The 18727-nt window shown below is 38.7% G+C and overlaps 1 protein-coding gene across 7 annotated transcripts in view; it reads right to left on the bottom strand.

The window, feature by feature from the left end:
* The window catches only part of TUB (tubby bipartite transcription factor), a 147119-nt gene that overhangs the window by 31140 nt on the left and 97252 nt on the right, over window positions 1-18727 (bottom strand). For 3 of the 7 annotated variants that reach the window (XM_017727352.1, XM_017727350.1, XM_017727353.1), the window contains exons 2-4: window positions 16790-16841; window positions 15303-15465; window positions 3966-4103 (exon numbers count right to left, since the gene is read on the bottom strand). In XM_017727352.1, the coding sequence (XP_017582841.1) occupies window positions 3966-4103; window positions 15303-15465; window positions 16790-16841 (353 nt within the window). The remainder of the gene's footprint in view (window positions 1-3965; window positions 4104-15302; window positions 15466-16789; window positions 16842-18727) is intronic. The other 4 variants (XM_017727351.1, XM_017727354.1, XM_017727355.1 and 1 more) reach the window with 2 other exon arrangements.

Here is an 18727-nt window from a genome sequence, read left to right as displayed (position 1 = left end):
AGGAAATACCCAACGTACCACTTACGTTTAAGGTACAGCATAAGAGAAAAAATTCTGCGAAAGTATTGTTTACTTTGATATTTTAAACACATCCAGGTTCCTGATTTCGCTGACAAAAAAGAAATCTTCATTTATGTTGTCCATGGCAGTTCAGAGTAGGGTTTTCCTAGAATGTACTTACATAGTCTAAGTGCAAGAGTTTTGGGAAGAAAAACCAAACCCAACCAACCACCAAGAACTTTTCCCAGAATGATTCCTGAATTTTCATATCAGATTTCACTTTGTATTAACTCCTGGCTTCATATGCTTTTCTGGGGTTTTAAAGGTTCCATTTTATCTTCCTGATTTGCCCCATTCACTGCACACAGCCAAAAAAAGGCACTTTATCCTGTATATTTATTAACTTCTTTGTAAACCTATCTTAGGGGAAAAACCCCACCAAACAAAAAACCACACACACTATGTACCTGATAAATTTTCATGAATCTCCTTTTTAAAAGAATCACCAAGGTATTTTATAGCTAAAGATGCTCTGGTTTCGTAATACTATGTAGGTTGCATACTTTTCATAGGTTCCTGCTGCAAATATTTTCAGTAATTTGCATGATTTTTCTGTTGAACCACCTAGTGATGCTGTACACTGGGTTCACTGCTATCCTTAATCACCCCAATCTGCCACAAATCAAACCAGAATTTGATCCACTATCTGCATAGGAAAAGCATTTTACATATGCATTTGTTACACTTTGAGGGTTTTTTCTTTTTTTTCCAATATTGAATATTATGTCAGGCAATAAACTGTGAGACCAAAGCTTTCAGAAATACCAGTTTAATGAGCTAAGCTACTACAAAATGTCATCAACTTACTGCTGTTCCAGGCTCTGTCCCACAAAAATTATGGTTCTTTTTAAAAATAGGCACAGCACACACTGCATACTGCCATTAAGAAATACCAGTAATAATCACAGATTCAGAAAAAATTGCTGAATACCATGTTACCCATCACAGAATTACAAAGTGCACTGACATGAGCAGTTAGCTACATTCCTTCTCCTATGCCAGTGTAACCTCATTAAACCTGATATTTCTCTCGCGTTTGTCTTTAGCACATTGTTCTGATCACAGCTTCATCACTCTTCAAGCCACTTAAAAAGGCATTACACATCTAAAACCAGAGTGCAGTCATTACACTGCAGCTTCAACAGCTACTCATGTATAATTCAACAATTTTTTTCTCTGAATTAGCTTCTTATTCATAGGATCTGGTCTAAATGTTCATTTCACTTAAAAGACAAAGAGCTTGGCTCTGCTTAGAAAGGTAAGGTTTACTATAGCTAAATACTAACAGAAACCTTTAAAATGCTATTTTAGCATGTTAAGTGCACTCACCCCTCAGCATTCATCCTGCTCATTCACAGGACATACAAAGGTTACACTCAGAGTGGAGACAAACCTGAAGCAATTGCAAAGCTAAAAGCAGAACCTAAAATTTCCCAAGATTTGCTCTAATTAACAATGATCTCCCCCCAACAAAATCTCTTGTGCCAAAATACGGCATAAAACCCTTTCCCCTTCAGCAATTGTCATAGTTAGATCTGAAGTTATTAGCAAATCCATTCAATATCATTATAAAATATCTTTTCTTAAAATTCACATTTATTTTAAAAAGTAACTGAAAATTAATACAAGTTCCACTACAGGGTTCTGTTACCACTTGCATTTTCTTCATTCCTAAGTACAAAATTAGCTGTGTCTGTAGTGGATTTATCAGTAAAATCCCTCTGGAATTTTAAAGATGTATTTGGTTTTACTTTTACATCCAGTAAAAAAATATTTTGCAGCTTTGATAAGGACGGAAGACTGGAAATCCAGTCAAAATCCTCCCAAGTTTACAACACTGTCAAAGGTAAACCAGATATTATTCCAAGGGTGAAATTATACATGAATGCACAGTTAAACACCAGTTTACATAAACAGTAGGTGAGCTCGATGAGGTGCTATGTGTATGCTCTGAACATACTTTAACTGACTTTTGTTTGCTACTAATCATCAACATGAACTTCTGGAGAAGAGATACTCAGCATTTTCTTTAGTATAATTGATGAATAACCCCTCCACTCTCTGAAAACTTGGAACTGATGGGCAAATGCTGAAGGCCAGGGAAGAGCTCCCATAGCGCAGCAGGATGAGCAATAGGAATTGCAGCAGAGGCTGAGGTTTCTGGAGCTGACAATGTTAGTTCCCAACACATGGGACAGTGTCAGCACACCAAAGGTCTCAGTCTACACAAAGTGACTTTACTTTCACTGACATAACTTGCCTTTATTAACATAGGCCAATGTTTGGCTGCCTGGGGGATTTTTCAGAAGATGAGTAAAATTAGAACGGGCATATGAGAAAAATTCTAGGTGCTACCTGCTGTGGGATAATAAAAAACTGTGCAGCTCAATATCTTCAGTTCTGAACACAGTACAGACACAGGCATGCCAAAAGAGGCATTATATGAGATAAAACAGAGCCTCAGGGCTATGCTGCAACCATGATTTAAGTGTTAGCTCACATAATGCTCCCTTACAGGTTTTCTTTTAAACCAGCAAAAGAATTTGTACTCTTCAGCAAGATGTACTTCAAAATAAAACTGACATTTGTATTTCTATACTGGAATGTCATTACTTTTTACATTAAATGGGGAAACATTTGCTTTCTGTTCATTTATTTTGCCAACTATTTTTACATTCAGTTAATTTTACCTTTGACACACACCATCTTTTCTCAAATATATGAATAGCATTTAGCTCAGGGCCAGGCTCTAAAGCCTGTATAACCCAGAGCTTCCCTTGCAGCCAGAAAAATAACAGAGAGAGAGATGCTGTAGCTTCAGATCTCAAGAATTAAGCTGCAATACGCAAAGGATTTTGCTAAGGTAGGCTCAAGTCCTGCAAAATCCCTATAGATAAGCCCCAATACTTTGACCTCAATAATTAACCTTATTAGTCATTGCTATCTTTAAAGAGACTTGTCAAGGATATACACTACTTTCTCAGTGAAGCAACAGTGGAGAAACTGTTGGACATGCACAAGACAGGAATACAGTACAGTCCAGGCAGGACAGTGGCCTAACTCAAGAACTGTAAATTATTGGAAAGTTATTTCATTTCATTAGTCATTCAGCACCAAATTAAAAGTAACTGTATGTGGTACAGCAGCATCTCTTTTTCTGTGAGTGTACATATATATATATATATATAATTTAAATACCAGTAAAGTTTCTTGTTACTTCTTCCACCTAGTGTATGTAGCTCAAATTGTAAATCTATTAGTGGCCTAGAAATGTCATTTCTACCTACCTTTTTGTCATTACCAATAGTTCATTTTTTTTGTCTACCTAATCCTACACAAAGCCATTGCAGAAAATTTTTCATACAAACACCTCCCATTTGCCAGGTGGGATAGAGTAACACTGAAGTAACAACTTGAAAAGTTCCTTTGAGAATGTTATCTCAGTTTTGTTGAATTGATTTTCAAAATGTCTCTTAACCTCTAATTTTTATTGTTTAAAACCTCAGTCAGAGTCTGGACAGAAGCAGCTGCAACCTAAGGCTGCTTCTCCAAACTAGATTACTTTCAGATAATCGAAAAAAGCACACTCTTCTAAGATGGTTCTCTTAACACTGCAGGCAAACACCATCATCTTTCCTTCAGAACTTTCTTTCTCCTCTTCAGCTTGAACAATCAATCTCCTTTGGAAAAGACTCCATTGACAAATTGCAGCCATTCTTGACTCCGAGGCTGTACATGCCCAGACAAGACCAAGTCACATACATTTTCCAACCTCAGAAAAATTTCAGGAAATTACTTTTAGACAGTTTTCAGATTTTCAAACAAATTATGTAAAAAACAAGAGAGAGAGAATTGACAGCAAAATAATGAATTTAATATCTGACATGCAGCTGCATGCAGCTAACCTTTGTGTTTCCCTTTTTTCTCCTTTCTGGTGCTGCTACTCTGACAGCTCGCAGCTGCTGCCTTGGTTTTTTTAGTTGGTTTCGGAGCTTGGGCATCCACTACCACCTTTACATCTTCCTGTTCAGCCTCCTGCACTGCTTCAGAGATTCAGGGTACCCCACCAAAAAAGAAAATAAACAGAGAGAGAAAAGAGAAACAGAGAGAGAGAGACGAGAGAATGAATTGAGAACTTTGTGAAGGCATAAAAGAGAAAGCAAACATAGCAGAGTTTGGTATTTCAGACAATTCATGCAGTGAGGAGAGTCAAGTAAACCAGAATTTGCAAAGCTACAGCAAAAATCTGAAAGTGTTAGGTTAGCTGAGATATATTTCCTTACTTTCTTCCTCCTCACAATAATATATCAACTCCTAGCTTTCAATCCAAAAGTGACATCAGAGTATTACTGTGTTACTGAGCTACTGTAGGAAGTATTTTTCCTCATAGTAAAGCTCAGCCAGAATGATCATCAACAGTGGCAGCATGAAGGCAGAAAAATTTTATTTTGACTTTGCAGCATCCATGCTTAAAACTACATCCTAACTCTCTAAACAAGGAATCATCTGAAGGTTACTTTCAAAATACATCTTGCACAATTGTGTAACACAGCATAATGAGTAGATTTGCCATGCAATTTAGGTAAAACTATACCCAAGCTGAATTTAAAAACCCTTCCTACTTTGTAGCACACACAAATTAATTAATGCCTTGGAAGGACTCTCTACAAAATATGCATGGCATAATCTGTGAGTGTCAGCATAATTCACGCTCCTTGTTTTCAAAGTAAAAAGAGGCTTTATCATTTCCCTAAAAGCATGACACGCTTTGAGGTCAATATTTGAGTCTGTGAAAGCAACACACACCATAACTCTTTCCTCTGGCTAGACCAAATCTTGAAGTTAGACAAATATCACAATTGCCTTAGTGAAATGCATAAATAAACTGTCAAATTTCATACCCTGAACTGTAGGTGGGCACTAAAGAGATTTTGGAGTTGGCTGCTGGTCACTGGTAAGTGCTAAGCCCCACTGGCTTCATGTGGTGATGATGGTTTCTCTCCCTGGCACATGAGCCTTCCACCCTTTTTTTTTTCCCAAAACGAAAGTACTTTCTTTAAAAGGATAAAAAGTCCACTAAGGATCATTACTGGAAAGAACTGGTTGCCATAAAATTACTTAAAAAATATCCAGAAAAACTTCTTAAACGCCCAAAGGACTAAATGATTCTCAATGACGTGTGGACTGACACTATTCTCTATTATGAAGGGGAAAATTCTCCCTAAGCTTTTGGTCTGTGAAGCAACTTTCCTCTTCAGCAAATCCTTCAAGCGCATGAATAGAAATAGAAACGCCAAGGAGATTCTCAGAGGAGAAAGATGAAACAGATTTAGTCATGTCTGTGTAGACTGCAGCTCCCAAACCTGCTGCTACCCTCCCCAGCACAGCAATCTGTTAGGAGTAGCATTGCATTCACAACACAGCGGGCACCTGAGGCACTCAATAAGCCCATGCTCCTTTTCTCATTGTGCACAGGGAGAGCTCCAGTTCTATAGAGAATATACATTCAATTATTAGAGCAGCGTCTAGAAGTCCAAAGAAACAGTTTGGCACTGGCCAATTTTTCATGCCTGTCTTTGTCAAACACTAACCACAGGACTGCTGAGTGGAAAGGAGCACTGGAAATGAGTAGGACAAAATCAAAGGAAGGAGCGCCCAGGACGCCAGGGAAAATGGCACATAAAAGACAGTACTGGGACCTACTTCCATGGGCATGGCAGCCTCAGACCAAGCAGGGAAGCAGAGTCCCCTCCCCACAGCCTTTCAATAGGTGTGATTCACCAAGGCAGCACTTATGCTATATTTGTACCTCAGTCTCTCTTTAAAAACTAGGCTGTGTTCTTTTAATGTGTGTTTCGAAGAGGATAATCCACATTATAATTAAATTCCGTAGTTTACAAATGACCTATATTAAACAGCCAGACAGCTCTCTAAATCATTTTAAATTCTTCTTTCAGAAAAAGCACCATCTACTTGGTCCAAAGCAATGATTAATCAGCAAAGGATGAAACTTTCTGACATTATTAATTGCAAAGTTAAAGACTTATCTTCTCTATCTTGCCAGCCACACTTTGATCTTACAAGTAAAGCCCTGAATTTTTTTGAGTTACTTTTGCCTCAAAACTTGAAGCAAGAGGTATCTGATTAAAAGTTCAGTGAGGGAGCCCCACAGGACAGAGAAGGGAATGTTTCCATTGCTTTACTCTATGAGGCAGAGAACGGGATTTCAGCCCAGTAGCCATTTTGAGCATATACCTTCGCTGCTGTCTGTGGTCAATGGGCCTTTCAGACACAAGTGACAGAGGCTGCAAAATAAGATTTAAATCATAAACATAATGATACTGTGCCTGGGTCCATGAAAGGAATTGGCACAGAATGTCCTAGTTCTAAAGGATACACTTCTGAGCATTACCATTACATTTTAAGTACTACCTCTATAATAAATCCAAATTTAGTCCTGGCATGCCATCTCCACCACAAAACCACTTCATTCTTAGCTTTTAGCTATTTGGTAAATAGCAGACCTTGGCTAAGGCTCATCCACTCACTCATGGTTTCGCTGGTGTTGTCTCTGCAGACACCAAAGAAAGTTTGCTTTCTGTACCAGTTCAGGTCAGGGTAGTTGGTTATATCCTTGCATTTAGGCCCAGGCAAAGCCCTGCTCTGCCCTGCCCATAAGCACTAACCTCTCCAAACACCTGCCCACTGCAGTGTGCTGGGAAGGGGAGGTTTACACAGCACAGCAGCTCCTGTCAGCAGACCAGCCAGGATTTGGATCCTTGCAGCCTGCAAACCTACAGGGACAGGTCTGTGAGCCTCCCCTGCTCAGTGGGTCCAGCAGGCTTGGATGTGGAACAAAGTAAAAGAATCCTGTTTTCTGTTTCCAGTGCTTTCTCCTGCCCTGGAGAGTTGGAAGAAGGACCATTTCTAAGCCCTCTGTACTCACTCTGCAGCTGGTCATTAGCATGTGCAGCTTTGAACTTCTCGAACCAGCACTCCTTCCAGGCTGCCTTTGTGGAGATGAAGCAAGTGAGAGAGGCAGTGTTTATCCCCAGCCACGTTGTCAGGGGATCAAATGTCTTCCCCTCTGCCCTTTACTGCATCTTTGGATCATTATCTAACAGACTGACAAGAATTTCCCTTCTCAGCAGGATGGAAACCTTGAGGTTAACTCTAGCCTGCATTCTCCAGAGGCTCTAGACAGTCCCATAAAACAATTCACAGTTCCCTGCAAGAAAGCCTGAATAAGAAAAATGAGATAAACTGGCTCCCTAAATAAAATTCACTGATACAACAATATGATTATGTCCTTTGCTGGACATCAAAAAAGTTAAAAACAATGATAGGCAGCACCGGAGGATAAATAAATTAAGAACCTTAAATGTAGCTATATGGGGATGAAGTTTCAAGGACTGTCACTCAAAAATGCATTACTTTCACTAAAGGTAGATATTTAGGCAGCTTTAAAAATCCCTATTGACATTATCTTAAACTGTAAGAGACTATATTTGAAGATCTATCCCAATACTTCACATGCCCCACCCCAGATTATTAAAATCTTCACTTAAAAAACCCAGAGATTTTCCTTTTTAATAAGAACTATTTGTTTGTACTAGAATTTGCATTCAGAAAAGAAAAAAATGGAGGAGCAAGTGCTGTAGTGAGCCAGCATTCCAAACAGAAAAATCCACTGGACTCTCAGACCTAGTATTTCATTCTAGTTCGAACTTATAAATTGTAAAAAATAGTTTTGAGATAAATGCCAAGCTTACAAATAAAACAGTGACATGACTTTAATTTCAGTATTATTCATCCATGTTCATTAAATCAAGAACTGACTACTAACCTCAACAGAGTATTAAAAAAACTGGGTTTTGGGAGACCAAAAGGAGCACAGATTGCAATATTAATTCAGGATCTGAGATGAAAAGAGAAGAGGAACAAACAAGAAACAGTCTTTTAACATAACACAGGTGAGCACAGAAGGGCTTTGGCAAGGCAGAGAAGGGCAGTGCCCCAGCTTTGCCTTGCCCCACCAATGGCCTGACTCAGAAAAGGGGAAACAAGAAGCCTCTCCCATGAACCAGTTCCGTGATGGACAACACTCCAGGCTACAGGGATAAAGCTACGATGCACAATCAAATAAAAGGATGCAGTTTGTAACTATGTGAGTAAACTATGATGCAGACAACTCAAGTTCTTTTTCAATTCTGTAAACTACCCACATATATTTATATGAGTGAATGAAAATGAAAAATATGTCTTTCCATCTGGCCTTCACGATGAGAAGTTCACACAGGAAATTAGTTTCAAAGTAGCATGAATGAAAATGCAGATATTTTTCTTGCCATTTGTATGACCATATCTCTTGATGTGAGTGCTTGTACATTCTTATGATCTTAGAGGAAGAAAAAAAAAGTCTGTGAATCATAACTATCATAACTTACCAATCTCTATCACATAAAAATGCCATGTGCCAAAAGATGGGTGCTTTTGATCAGTACATTATGTGAAGAATGAAGTAAATGAAAAATCACACACAAAAAAAAAATTCTAAAATTGTGCAGTCTGTCTGGAAAACACTTTAAGTACAAAGAGGCTGAACCAGACAACAAGGTGTGTGAGGCAAGTATAAGGCAAATAAGGTATAAGGCAAATATTCATTCTATTTACCAACATCCTCTCAACACTAAAAGTGTTGAGAGGATGTTATGTAAAGAAAAATAAACTACAGTTCAGTCAGGGTGTATCTTAACAACTCAATGTGAATTGGTTGTCCTTTTCTTACTCTTGCCTGAGATGCTCTTGTGTTTCACTGCAAGAATGGCTTGTGGCTTTTGTTTGTAAAGTTCTAGCCTTAGTAAACCATGCTGCTTATTTGGGCTGTTGCTCATTATTAGTTTTTTTAATCAACGTGGATTCTGAACTGGTCTATCATTTAAAAGACTGGAGTTTATCAGAAATATTCTGAAGATGGGCAAAGCCACAATATTTTACAATGCAATGAAATATTTTTATTACTTTTACATAGACCACACAAATAGCTAAATACAAGGACCTGAATTAGGGCAAGGACTTTGATGTGTTAGTTACTGTTTAATCACATGCAAAGATTTGATTCCTGCTTCAAAATGCTTATAATCAAAGGCATTACTCCTCCAGCTAGTAACTTACAGCCAGATTCCAGATTCCCAAACCCTTATATTGCCTATAAATTCCCTAAGGCTCCTTGCAGTTTATGCCTCTTAACACTGACATGTTGACCAGGCTGATGCTGCAAACCTGAAAATACTCAGAAGTGAAATGGACTGGGTTTTTTAGGGCTCAAAAAAAAAGGAACAACTGTACTGGTGCTGCTTAAGGCCATTATTAAAAGCTCATTGGTTTAAGAGTTCCTCAGAGAGAACAAGGGAAGGAATTAAATAAAAGATTCTTCTTAACCCCACGTATCTGCTGCCTAATCATCAGGAGGGGGAAAGCAAAGGAAGCATGTGAAGTGGAGAGTTGATAGCAATGAATTAGACTTTGGGAAAGCAGACAACGAATAAGGAAAGCTAAAATGATCTATGAAAAACCTATGCCAGGAAGATTAAAGACAGTAAGAAATTACATAATTACTTTGTAATATTGGGGCCTTGAGGGCACAACAAGGCTTTAATTGCCCTGACGAGCCTCCCTGGGGGCTTCCATCCACACCCTGCCCAGGGGCTTTCTTTCAGCTGAGCCCAGGGCTGTGCTGTAGGTGCTGCTTCCCAGCACTGCAGCATCTCCTTTCCATCCTGACTGGCACCCTGGAGGGGCCTGGCCCCTGTTCATCCCTTGCCATGCCTGAGACTGCAGGGAATCCTGTTGGGAGCAGCCAGCTCTGCCCGCCGTGTTCACAGCCCTTGGGATGGGGCTCTGCCTCCCAGGGCATTTCCTATGCTGGGAGCACCCTCACCTCCAGGCTCCTCAGATTGCCTAGGACAGAAAACAGCTAAATGTGAAGTAGCAACTGAAAGTAAATACACTTTAAGTGGGGCATTAAAGGAAAGAGAAGGAAGTTTCTCAAGCCATTTCCTCTCAACTTTCCTCTCATATCGTTCAGTAAGTATTAAGAACCACAAAAAGACCTGTGAAACATTTGCTACCCACTGCTCTCTGCTCCTTGCTGCTCGATTAGTTTGTTTATTTTGGAAATGCACTAGTGCAGTAAGGACTGCTGACAAATCAAAAAGATGCTTTAAAGATTAAGGTGAAGAGACTGTGGCTGAAATAAAGATTTCAGAACGCTTATTGGAAGTTAAGTATTTTGCCCACATGATGTTTGGAGTGCTGCCTGATCTGTCAGTATTAATAGCCCTTTGCAATGAACATTCCTTGCTATCTTCAAAAAATAATACATTCTCATTTCAAGGTCAGTGGAATACAGGAATGGCAAGACTCTTGATGAACAGGCAAATATATGATTTTTTAAATGAATAGTTAACTGATGTCATCTTTTAAAGCTGACAGCTTCGGACACTCATCCGAAAACTCTCATCATTCATGGTTAATAGCAGAATGACACGTCAAATTTAACAATCCAGAGTTATGAATTGTCATCAGAAGTCTGTTTAACACACCACACAACCATTACATCTAGATGTGCTGCCAAGTGTCAAAGGAGAAAAGGAAAAAAGTCATTTTGACTTTTTACACGTGGTTAATCTAAATCGCTAAATTGGAAGTTGCAGTGAAAATTTCTCTGAGACTATCTAATTGAAAACATTTTTAATTTCAAGTCTTATAGAAAAAGCCACAGCTGCAACAAAGTATGGCAATATTAATGAAAGCATATCTGGCACTCATTCAAATCTCTGCCTTCCTCAGTGCTGTGCAAAGAAAAATCACTCCCCAATGGAAATTTACCACTTTCACAGAAGTAAAATCTCTGTAAAAATGGGCTTTCAGCATTTGCATTAAATGTAATTAAATAATGTAATTAAATTGTTGCAGTAATTAGTGTATCTCTGCGTGCTATTTGGCTCCAGGAATGTTCAGTATTTGCAATCCAGATTGAAAAGAACTGTATTTGTAGCAGAATTTTGCAATGTCAAATCAGGCTAAAATGTTTGTTCACGTTTTCAACAAACTTCACAAAAAAGTTAGGTAGAAATACATGAAAACAAGCAAGCAGGTGTAATTGTAACACATTACAGAATGGCAAGTAAAAGTTCAAAGAAACTTTAAACAAACAGGTAGCAACATGTCCTTTCAAAGGACACTGAATTGAAAATAAACCAGAACACACGAAGAGAAGACAATGGAAGTGATCCCTCCTACAAAGAGGAATTAAATTTATTCCAGTGAATGAATGCCTTAGTTGTCTTTTATATAGAAATTAAATTTAATAGCATTACAAAACATTGTTATTGGTTCTTATTTGGCTATTTATAATGATGAAATAGCAATTGAGCTGTGTTTGGTACTGCAAGAGGGAGAGGCTTTATTGTAATAGTACCAACTAGAGCCATGGAACATCATAAAAGTCAGTGGAAGGATACCTACTCCTTGAAATGGCAGGCAGACAAATTTAGGGCCTAACTCTACCTACCTGATCTACAGATGCTGATGACTGTGTTACCACTGCAGCAGCTCCAGCTCAAAACTAACCCCTTATGGACCAGAGTGCCAAGGAGTTTTTGTCTCAAGCTGGTCTTTTTAGCTTAATTCATCTCAGTTCCGGCAGATAACTTTGGTTTTTATTAGCTAATTAAGCCTTATGTATAATAATAACAAAAGGGTTTAAAAAATATATACTATATGCCAGTCATTTACAAGCTACAGCATCTGAAGACTTTTATCTGTAGGTGAAATATGGACACAAATGAGAAGAAATGTTCAGTGTGGAGACTTGTGCATGGTGGATTCTGCAGAGACACTTCCTTGCTGGAAGGGCACCCACCTCCTTAAAAGTCTCATGGCACCCAGAGGAATTGCTAGCAACACTTGGCAGAGAACATAAATACCATTTTGTCCTACAAATGTGTCACTTCTCTGACGTGAAGTCATCTAAGAAAAAAATTATGGCATTTCTGGCAATATACAATTAGCTTAACTAGAGAAATATGCTGCTCTACTGTGTCTACACACAAGTAGCTCACCAGGCTGTTGTTCTATTCCAGAACAAAAATGACTGACTTTCTACTCCGAGCTCTGGTAATTATTCTGGAATTAAATGAGTTTTTATTGCAGAGTAGAGTTGCCCATGAGGGAACCATTGCAGCAGGGATAATGGCATCAGAATAAGCAATGGCAGTGTATGAAGGAGAATTTCCCAGCACAGATAACGGCATCAGAATAAGCAATGGAAGTGTATGAAGGAGAATTTCCCAGCACAGCTAATGGCATCAGAATAAGCAATGGAAGTGTATGAAGGAGAATTTCCCAGCACAGCTAATGGCATCAGAATAAGCAATGGAAGTGTATGAAGGAGAATTTCCCAGCACAGAAAGCCCAGCATCTGAGAATTGCTGAGATGTTATCTCTGACCTACTTTGCTCAAAGTGCCGTAGAGATATCTACACACAGGCATCCAATTATTTGTTGAAATCAACAAGTACTTTTGTGCTACACAGAATTAGTACAAGTTAAAAAAGAGAGCAGAGCAGGATGATAGGTGGAAAGAAGTGTTCTTTCTGTAGCATTTGCTAGCACAGGAATTGATTTCACAAACATGCTCATCCAAGCAGTGTAGTTCATTCAGTAGAGCGTCAACTCCCATCAAAGAGTCATTCTTAACTTGGGATCAGCATGCCCATAACAGCAACAAATGAACGGAAAAGAGCAGAATAGTTCTTTAGAAACAGCCCAGCTGTCTCCTGCATCCAACACTGCCACATACAAGTGTTTTCATTGAAGGGGAAAAAAATGCCAGCCCTGAAGCTCAATGCCACAGTTAAAAATGGTCATCAAACCCCAAAACCTACCATGCAAACTGGGGAACTGAAGACATTAGGCACACTCTCAGAGAAGGCCACACCAAAAAAGGACACTTCTGGAGTTCTTATAATATTTTCATAAGCAACGTGCCTAACAAAGGATTTTACAAGGCAATAAAACACTCTGCTAGGTAATTAAATTCTTCTAAGCTGGCTCTTGCAAGCCGCATGGTTTATTACAAGGAGAGCTATCCCAAGGGATTAACAAATGTCATGTTGAATACGAGAAACACTATATTTTTTTTTGCTTCTCTGAAACCTTGTGAAACATTAAAAGGGTTTGAGAGACAAATTTAGAACAAAGTGATTTAGGGAGAATAAATCCTACCTAGAGTGTTCCAGTGAATGGTGTGGTACAGTATGACAGGAAGTGTCACTTTTACCTTAAGAGCAGTTAGTCTCACTTATAGTGAGAAAGTCCACTCTGGTGCAAAATTTAGCTCAGTTAGCGTGCATATATGAAATTTGTTACCATTTATGGGATGATAATGTCTTTTTCTCTGATCTGTGAAAATTAAAACCTTGACCAACGGAAAATACGGGGGGCTTAGTAAACAGCAGCATCTCTGTACTATAAGACACTACTTCTTAGAACAGCTCTGTACCTTGGATAAACTCTTGAGTGAAAGAGAAAAAAGACAAAGTTTTTATTTTGTCTGATTAAAAAATAAACAAACCAATTGTTTTTGCTAAATCAAATTTTTTGGTCAGTCTGGAAAGAAATTCAGTTTAATCTTAAAAAATTACATCCCAGACCCTGAGAAACAGACAGTAAAGAGAGAGAAATATTACTAATTTCTTTAATATTTACTAGAAAAAATATAATTAAAATAATACTAGAGTAGAAAAAATAATTCTCCATCTGAAACCACTTATGGTATCCTATTTGCTTGCAGAAACAAGATTAAAAAGGCCCATTATTACCAAAACCTCAACATTTAAACAATGCAATTTCCAGAGTCTTACAGTAAATTCTGTTGCTGTAATCAACCAAAGATTTCCACCAACTGCTAACCAGGAGGAAAGACTCTGAAACCTGCATTTCTCAGAGCAGGATTTGTTAGTCCTCTAAATACCTACCTTGTTCTTGTGGAAAGATATGATCACCAAGTGAAAATAAAACAACAGGGCAGACAAAGAGTACAGCACATGCAGTAAAATTAATAGAAATTTGAACTGAATACTGGGTTAAGTTTTTGTTTGTATAAGAGTAGGATACTGGTTGGTCTTTTTTTTTTTTTAAGAGGTAGATTCACAAAGGCATCTTAAGATTTAATGTCTAAACCCAAAGCCAAAGTACCCTGCCACCTAACAGCATTCTCAACCAGAAAACTGCCAACTGCATTCCCAGTGTCAGTGGATTTCAGCTCCTGTCCTGCAAACCCATCAATAATCAGGGAAGGAAGCCTTTTGCTATTGAAGCTTATTAATCCCTTATGAATTAAATTCAACTTAATGATCTGCAAAAGAAGAAAATTGAAAAATTGCTGCTCTCTATATATCTTGGAGGTGTTATCAACCTGGAATGATATCTACAAGAGTCAAATTTTGGACAAGGATTACCCAAGCTGCCCCTTAGGAAATCCTGAGGAAAAGTATGCACATACCATCTTTAGGGGGCCAAAAAGCATGGGCCATATGAGGACAGAACTAAATAATGCCTGCTTTCCTTAGGATTTATTTCTGACAATATTATTAAGGTCTTTGAAAAGAAATGGAATTATAATTTTTTTTCTCCTGTGGGTGTGACACCTGAAGTGTCTCTGTCCCTACTGGATCCTGTAATCTTTAATAAGAAAGTGGAGACATCGTATAAATTTGAAATGTTCTTCTCTACCTGTTTTAATGGACTTTGCAGAAGCACAGTATCTTTGAAATTATTATATTCAGTCCTAGCTGAATTTAGCTAATAGGTTTGAAATTTGTCATTACCACTGTCAGGCTTAAGCAAAATTACATGCAGAGGAATATATAGAGTGGAACCCATCAGCTTTAGTTAGTAGGAGCCAAGGTTGAAGGCACTTAAATAATCATGGCAGAAGGGACAAGCTGTCTCTTTCCCAGTTCAGCACTGAAATGACAGCTAGTTACCTTGCTCCCTCCTGTTAGGCTACAATCACAAGTTCTGATGGTTTTATCCCCAAACACAAATAAAGGATATCAATTATTTACTAAAATATGCAAAACGAGAGCCTTTGTTCTCATGAGCATAAAATGAATGGGGAGAGCACCACACTAGGACTCTCAGCAAATACACCTGCAAGAGGTGACACTCTGTACCATGATATATGGTGCTGCTGTTGCTGTTGAGATAGGATTCAACCAGCGGGGCCTGTTCCTCCGAATGTTTCGTCCGGCGCGTCCGTGCCCGACTGTCCACGTTGGACTGAACCATCAGTGGCTCCTGGCGCTTCTTTTTCTGCTTCTGTTCTAGCAGTGCTCTCTGGAGAAAACACAGAGAAAAGTATCTGTTACTGGCCTCCAAACAGCAGCAACCTACGATGGAAAACAACGGTCAACTTTACACCTTCCCCAGCAGTTGGCAAGCTGGATATTGGGATGTCGGGTTTTATGAAATCTTTCCAAAAAACCACAACCAACCCACTGCTGAAACACCTTCTGCTGAAAACAGCAAATAATTAAAATACATTGTTCTGAGCAGCCTACCAGCTGTCAGAGCTTGCTTGGAAATAACCTTTGGGAAAACAACAGTGTGAGAAAACTGGCTGTGAAGCAATGGGAGGGTAAGCAAGGGCATGAGGCAGAGATGCCAATTTCAGTTTCTGTAAATTAAAAGCTGGTAATTGCAAACTAGAATCGAGTGATAATACTGGACATGAGCCTAATTTAACAGCTATAATAGGTGAACTTTAATTAAACACTTAAATTTCTTAGCTAGACCTGCTGAAAACCAAAACCTTCGGCATCCATAGGGACCTTATTTGAGCCCTCTTCTTCAACCTCGGAGAACTGAACTGTTAATTTTACTTATCCTTTACCTTACCATTTCCTTGCTTCTGTACAGCGATATTTTAGCTTCTAGAAAGGAGATGCAATAAAACTGAAGAATAAAAATGGAGGTGAATTCTTTCAGCTCCATAAGTTGTGTTAACACCTCAACATGACTCCAACATAATCAGAATTAAGTACAGGATTATGGCATAAATAGAAAGTACTTGAATTTGAAAATGAGATGCTGGTAAACATGCAAGCTGATGAAATAGTGGGAATAGAAAAGGATAAAATTAAACTCACAAGGTTTAACTATAAAAATGACATTTTTTGAGAAGGGGACCACAGAAATCAAAGTAAAAGCAGAAACCTCAACTTCCATTAAAACTTGATGACACAATTCCCTCAGATTTCATGCAAGAGGTTCTGACTCCCTTGTACAAGTCACGTAGGAATACAGTCAGAAAATAGGCAACACAGCACACAGTGCCACTAGGTTACAGCAACAAGGGCTAAATCCACTGAACAAAAACTTTGTGGTTAACCTCTATTGGCTGGTGTGACTGTTCCATCAGTGGGGTAACAAATACATTGTACATCAGCTTAAAACGAGTCCAAGGCAGTGGGAATCCCTCAAACCACAGTCAGAAGACAAATTTTAATGGAAGCCAGACTTCTGAGTTAAGTTCAGCCTCCACAGATCTCTACTTTGCATCCCCCAAACAAAGGATGCAATTTTCTATCAATTATCAGTGTTTTCATTACTCCAGGACTCAGACTTTAGGGAGCAAGAACGTCTTCCTCCATGATCTTACCTGTCTGTCAAGCTTCTGCTGACGCAGGCTGCTCCCCTCATCATCCAGAACACTGCAAAGACAAAGAGTACATAATTTATCACTCAAAACAACACCTAACAGCACCCAGTGGAGGAAACTCTCACAGGAGTTACCCATACAAAACTCCCACTATGTTCCATGGAAATTTGCCTGCCCTAAACTGAAAAACTTGGCCCCAGGGGATTTAAATGCAGTCCATGAAAAATCGAAAAACTCTGGCTCACATAAACTTCAACAAAAAATATATATTCAGGCAGTTCACAAAGAAATGCAAATTCCACTGTCTACAGCTTGGTTTCCTTTCCATTCTCTTCTAAGGCAAAACATCAATGTATACAGCACTGAAATTGAAAATTTGCATATAAAGCCTGGAAAAAGGGAGGAGTGTAAGTGAACTGCTTAGCAACTCAGCAGTATTTAAAATTATGTTAGGAAAATTACCCGCCTAATCTTTCGCACACTGAAAACCATAATTTATTCCTGAATATCTGAAAAGTCACACTTATTGCCACACACTTCAGCGCTTCGAGGCTGGCAAGATAAACAGCACTGCTCAGTGCCATATTTCTCTCTACTAATTGTAGCTAGTTGGCAGATTAGCTCCTGTGCATTCAATCATTTTCATTAATTAGATATTAAAGACTGGTATTGAAATCAGAAAGCTATTTTTGCGAAGTATTTTATCAAAGTACTGACTAGGCTTTGTTTTTCTGCAGAACAAAGGTCTCTATTGTAAAAACACTATGGTTAAACATTGAACACAGATAATTGAATCTTTTAAAGAGTAATATGTCATCTACAAGGAAAATAGAGCTATAGAACAAAAACAATAGCCTCTTAGGAGGAAAAATCATTTTCTCTTACAATACACTTTTATAAAATGTCAGCCCCTTCTCTTACAATTACTCTTAACAATCAAAAAGAAAAAAAAAAAGATCCAGGACAAACAGACCTGGATTCTGACCTACATACAAATCAACAGTAGTGCAGTGGAAATTTCATAAGAAAAAGTGAATGCCATGTATTAAAACACAGCCTTTAGGAGACAATAACATTATAGTAGAGTTAGACAGAACAGCTAATAAAGGCATGCAGAATGCCACCTTTCCAATGCCAGCATTATGAAAGACCTATAATTAAGCATTACTGGTAGCATCAGCCTTTTACAATTTTTCTTCGGTTGTATGCTACAAAAGGCTGATGTTCCACGAATTGAAACTGTGCTGTTCAACCACCTCAGGTATGAAATTACCATCTCTTGTAGAAGTCATGTATTACAGAGAGTCCACAAAAAAGATTAAAGAAAAAAAAAAAACTCCCACTCATCAAAATGTCCTACTTTGCACCAAGAATTCTTCATCTTAAAAATTACAGAAGTTATAAAAGGAAGACACACATTCCTCCCTGGTATACAATATCAGGTTTGCAGAAGAGTGTTTCACTACAACTGCACCAGTCTAAGCTGCACTGCTAGAAAGCTGCACTGCTAGAAAGTAAAACTACCCTGATGGAGATTTTCAGCCAAACAATCGAGTAAAAGATGCCTAAGTGTAAAGTCGCAGGCTCAATGGCCTGAACAAATCCTCCTTATTTCAGACAATGCTGGAAAAAAAGCCCAAACTGTGTAACAACGCTAATACAGACCCCAAGAACTGCAGAGGCAGCAATGCATATACCATCCTAGCATCCATTTCCCGGCATGACACACTGCACAGAACAAGGGGGCAGGAAAATGTCCTGTGTCCTGCGTGGGAAGCCACAACAAGGCAAATTCAGGTTCAGGCACAGCTCCTTCATGTCTCTTAAATGCCCAACCGTAGCATGGTAAACATGGCAGTTTAAATAACACCAAGCAGCAAACCCCAGGCAGAGAATGGTGTGATTTGCATTGATTCAGCATTCCATGAATGCAAAGCA

This window comes from Corvus brachyrhynchos, unplaced genomic scaffold, assembly GCF_000691975.1.
Source record: "Corvus brachyrhynchos isolate BGI_N302 unplaced genomic scaffold, ASM69197v1 scaffold542, whole genome shotgun sequence".
In the NCBI taxonomy this organism is placed as follows: Eukaryota; Metazoa; Chordata; class Aves; order Passeriformes; family Corvidae; genus Corvus; species Corvus brachyrhynchos.
This window is presented reverse-complemented; position numbering and strand designations above follow the sequence as displayed.